This window comes from Echinococcus granulosus, assembly GCF_000524195.1.
Source record: "Echinococcus granulosus chromosome Unknown EG_S00001, whole genome shotgun sequence".
Lineage (NCBI taxonomy): Eukaryota > Metazoa > Platyhelminthes > Cestoda > Cyclophyllidea > Taeniidae > Echinococcus > Echinococcus granulosus.
In genome coordinates this window covers 3,192,514-3,195,885 of record NW_020170381.1, presented here as the reverse complement: position 1 = coordinate 3,195,885, position 3,372 = coordinate 3,192,514, and the positions used below count along the sequence as shown (strand labels likewise).

The window sequence follows — 3,372 nt, the reverse complement described above, 5'->3', positions numbered from 1 at the left end:
TATATATATATATATATATATATATATATATATATATATATATGCGACATGCAGAAGGGATTAAGGCAAAATGGCACGGCCTGGAGACCGGCTCCTCTGGTGAAGGTACAGTGTTGAAGCACCTAAGTGGCTTCTTACTAAAACCGCGAGTTAGACAAGCATCCACCTTATTACAGTTGTTAGTTTTAAAGTTTTGAAGATACCTATTTTAATTTCTAACTAAGTCCTGAATGGAGACAAGTCCTATGTTTTAGGAACGCTCGCTCATGCTACTATTCACTTTCTAGCTCTAAGTTATCTAAATTACCACAATACTTCCTAAATAAAGCTTATTCCCAAAGGGATTGATGGTAGGGTTTCGTAATCGTCTAACATGTAAGGAGGAAGCATCTACCCCTCATTACCAACTAGTCGAATGACCTTGATGTGAAAAATGCAGTGATTGAACGTTAACACCTTTAGATTGCACAGGTCAACACAGCCTCTGGGTGCAGCAAGACAACCGCGTCCCGATCGAAGTTGGCTTCGTTCAGTACGGAAATTAACGACCCTTGATGGGTGGCCTGCTATTCTGGCATCCTTGTGGGAAAACGCTGGTTCAGGGGACTAGGAATAGGTCAAATTCCATTCCCATTTTGGTTCGGTATACGTTTAAAAAAGATGGTTGCCTACTTTTGTGGCCGGCTTCAATGCCCTTGATCTTTGGGGTTGTGCGATTTTAATTATTTTGTAACAAAGTGGTTTTAGATGAGCAGTATTCCATTCATAAATTACAATCGCTAATTTCTTTGTCCTGGATAGAACAACATCATTACCACGACAAAAATGGGAAAAGCGATAGATTAGGCCAAACATTGTTTTTTTTGGTCACTTATAAGTCGAGTAGGTGTAACGCGTTGATGTTTTCAATGCTCTAGCCTGGATGTTGATTTTCAAATACTTTGTATTTTAATTCAGGCCACTGTTAGAGGTATTCTCGTCATTTCGGGCGGCGCTTGAGCCAAGCAAGGGCGCCGAGTTTTGCGACAAGTTAATCTCGGCGTGCATCTTTCTTCGCTTTGTCTGCCCTGCCATCCTAACCCCCTCCCTATTCGGTCTCGCCAGCACCTTTCCCGGCGAGTCGAACTGCCAGCGCAATCTCACGCTTGTCGCCAAGTCGCTGCAGTCACTCGCGAACCTCTCAACCTTCGACGACAAGGTATGATGGAGATGATGATAACTTCGTACAAAACTGCCAAAGGTGTGCCTCATATGACCTTTAAATTAGAGTATTTGGCTAAAATCACTTACAATGTTTGAAATGTAGCAGTTACTCGTAAAAAATTTCTCGGAAATAAAGTTTGTGCAATTTAAAAGGTGGTCGAGTGGTCCGACGTTCAAACAGTTTAATATTATAGTCAAAATCAGTAATTTTTGAAAGCATACAACTATTTTGGTGTTTTTGTGTCGAGCCTAAAGCGTCCTGATAGTGCCGCAAATTTTCATGTTTCTGTTACTGTTTACCTGGGTTGTTGTTTTTGTCAAGGATCGCTAATTGATAGTTGCCCAACATTCCCTAGCCCTTTTCAAATGTTTGTTACAGGACTTGTTGGTTGGTATAAAAATAAAAATAAAGATATTTGTTTAATAAACATCATGAATCAAGGCCACTATTTCACCTGAAAATATAAAATTCAGGCCTGTTCCCAATCGCATTTTAGGCTAACTCAGTTAAGCATTTCAGTTAGTTTCCTTGTTATCACTTGAACATGATCTTCTTCAAACCATTTCGCTCTGTTCTTCAGATGTTTTTTTTTTCAAGTTCTAAGTATACGTATTATTTATTTCCTAGCTTCATTGGTTTTTACCACTTTAGGGAATTATTGCTTCGCCATTACTATGGTTGACTGTCAGTTTCCCGAGTTTGACATTTTTAGCCCTGAAATAGACATAACAAGTTGATTTTGTGCTGTGCAAATTGCCTAGACCTTTAAAGGGATTTCGTGCGTTAGGGCCAATGGTGGCAGAAACACGCCTGCTATTTAACTGAGAGTGGCATGGCTAAGAGAGTGGTGTCATATCTGCCTTCTGAGGTATGAACAAAGTGGTCCCCTTAAGATCTCCACAAGCTCAATTGGAGTGAATTTGGGACCCAAGATGATTAAATATGAAGCTAATGGAGAGCATCACCATTTGCTACGATTAAATCGCAGGTTATGGCTCCAATGTGATTCATTGTCCACTTGTTATCGCCCTACTTCTATTTAGTACACAAACATATTACTCACTGCTTTTTACTAATACGAGAATAGTTTCATCATATACCGAAAAGGAGGTCGCGTAATTAGTGCACCTTCTCTTCTATTGATAGGAGTCCTTCATGCGCTTTATGAATGCCTATGTGGAGGCGCAAATACCGGTGATGCGGAGTTTTTTGCGAGACATCTCCTCCCTGCCTGGGGTCCTCGAGCCAGGGAGACGAGTGGCATCGCCCATTGCCAGCAATATCGACTGTGGGTACGAGCTGGCCTGCCTGCAGAACATCTGCCTTGAACTTTTCAGCACCTCCAGTGGTCAACACAACTTCTCCAACCCCTCTGCGGTAAGATAACTCCATATAGTGCACTTCCAGCATCGGTAAAATTGGATCCACTTGATGATTTACTTGAGCCTTGCTCTGGTATTTTATACCAATAGTTCTACAATATGAGATGTGCCGCTTGAAGGTATAGTGTTTATTACAATAAAAATAACCTTAGATTTTACTGAAGTTTAAACATTATAGCCCCAGTTGGTTCTCGAACTAAATGCTTTCATACTGCTGATATATGCGTAAGGAGAGAGAGCTGGAGACTTTTTAATTAAATATTGCTTGTTGTATATTTGGACTAGAAGTTTAGTCACATTCACCAAAATGGGGAGCGTGTAGATCAATTGTATTAACTTAACCAAATGATTTTTGCTAGTTAAAAAAGAGAAATCGTAAGTCTTCCTCCTTTTGCTATCTGTCATGTTGTTAAAAACTATCTGAAATCAGCTCTTCTTAAATCTGTCTGGCGACTTTTGATCAAGCATACTGTTCAATAGCGTTGCGAAACTTCTCTGAAGACGAAAGATGACATAATACTCTAGCATTACATGTATACATATGCTCAATATACAGTAGGTCTTGAGGCTACTGACATGGCCCAGAGGTCAGCGCACCCGGTGTAGGTAAAATAGCGGAGCGCCTAAGTGGTCCGTTACTAAAAAGTATTAAAAAGCTATCTTCTCTTTTAAACATCGTTCACGGTGCTCCCCTTCATCAATCCCCCGCGCCAGCCATCACGACGTAGTCGGTGCTGTAATGGAAACACCCACAACTCATTCGTTCCAGTCATTGAATGCTCATGT

At 40.7% G+C, this 3,372-nt stretch overlaps 1 protein-coding gene across 1 annotated transcript in view; it reads left to right on the top strand. All coding sequences in view use genetic code 11, as the record gives it.

The window, feature by feature from the left end:
- EGR_00352 (Disabled 2-interacting protein) overlaps positions 1-3,372 on the top strand; it is a gene marked incomplete at both ends in the record, with an annotated part of 41,258 nt that overhangs the window by 32,353 nt on the left and 5,533 nt on the right. The window contains 2 exons of the mRNA XM_024489601.1: positions 958-1,198; positions 2,351-2,581. Of these exons, the coding sequence (XP_024356279.1) occupies positions 958-1,198; positions 2,351-2,581 (472 nt within the window). The remainder of the gene's footprint in view (positions 1-957; positions 1,199-2,350; positions 2,582-3,372) is intronic.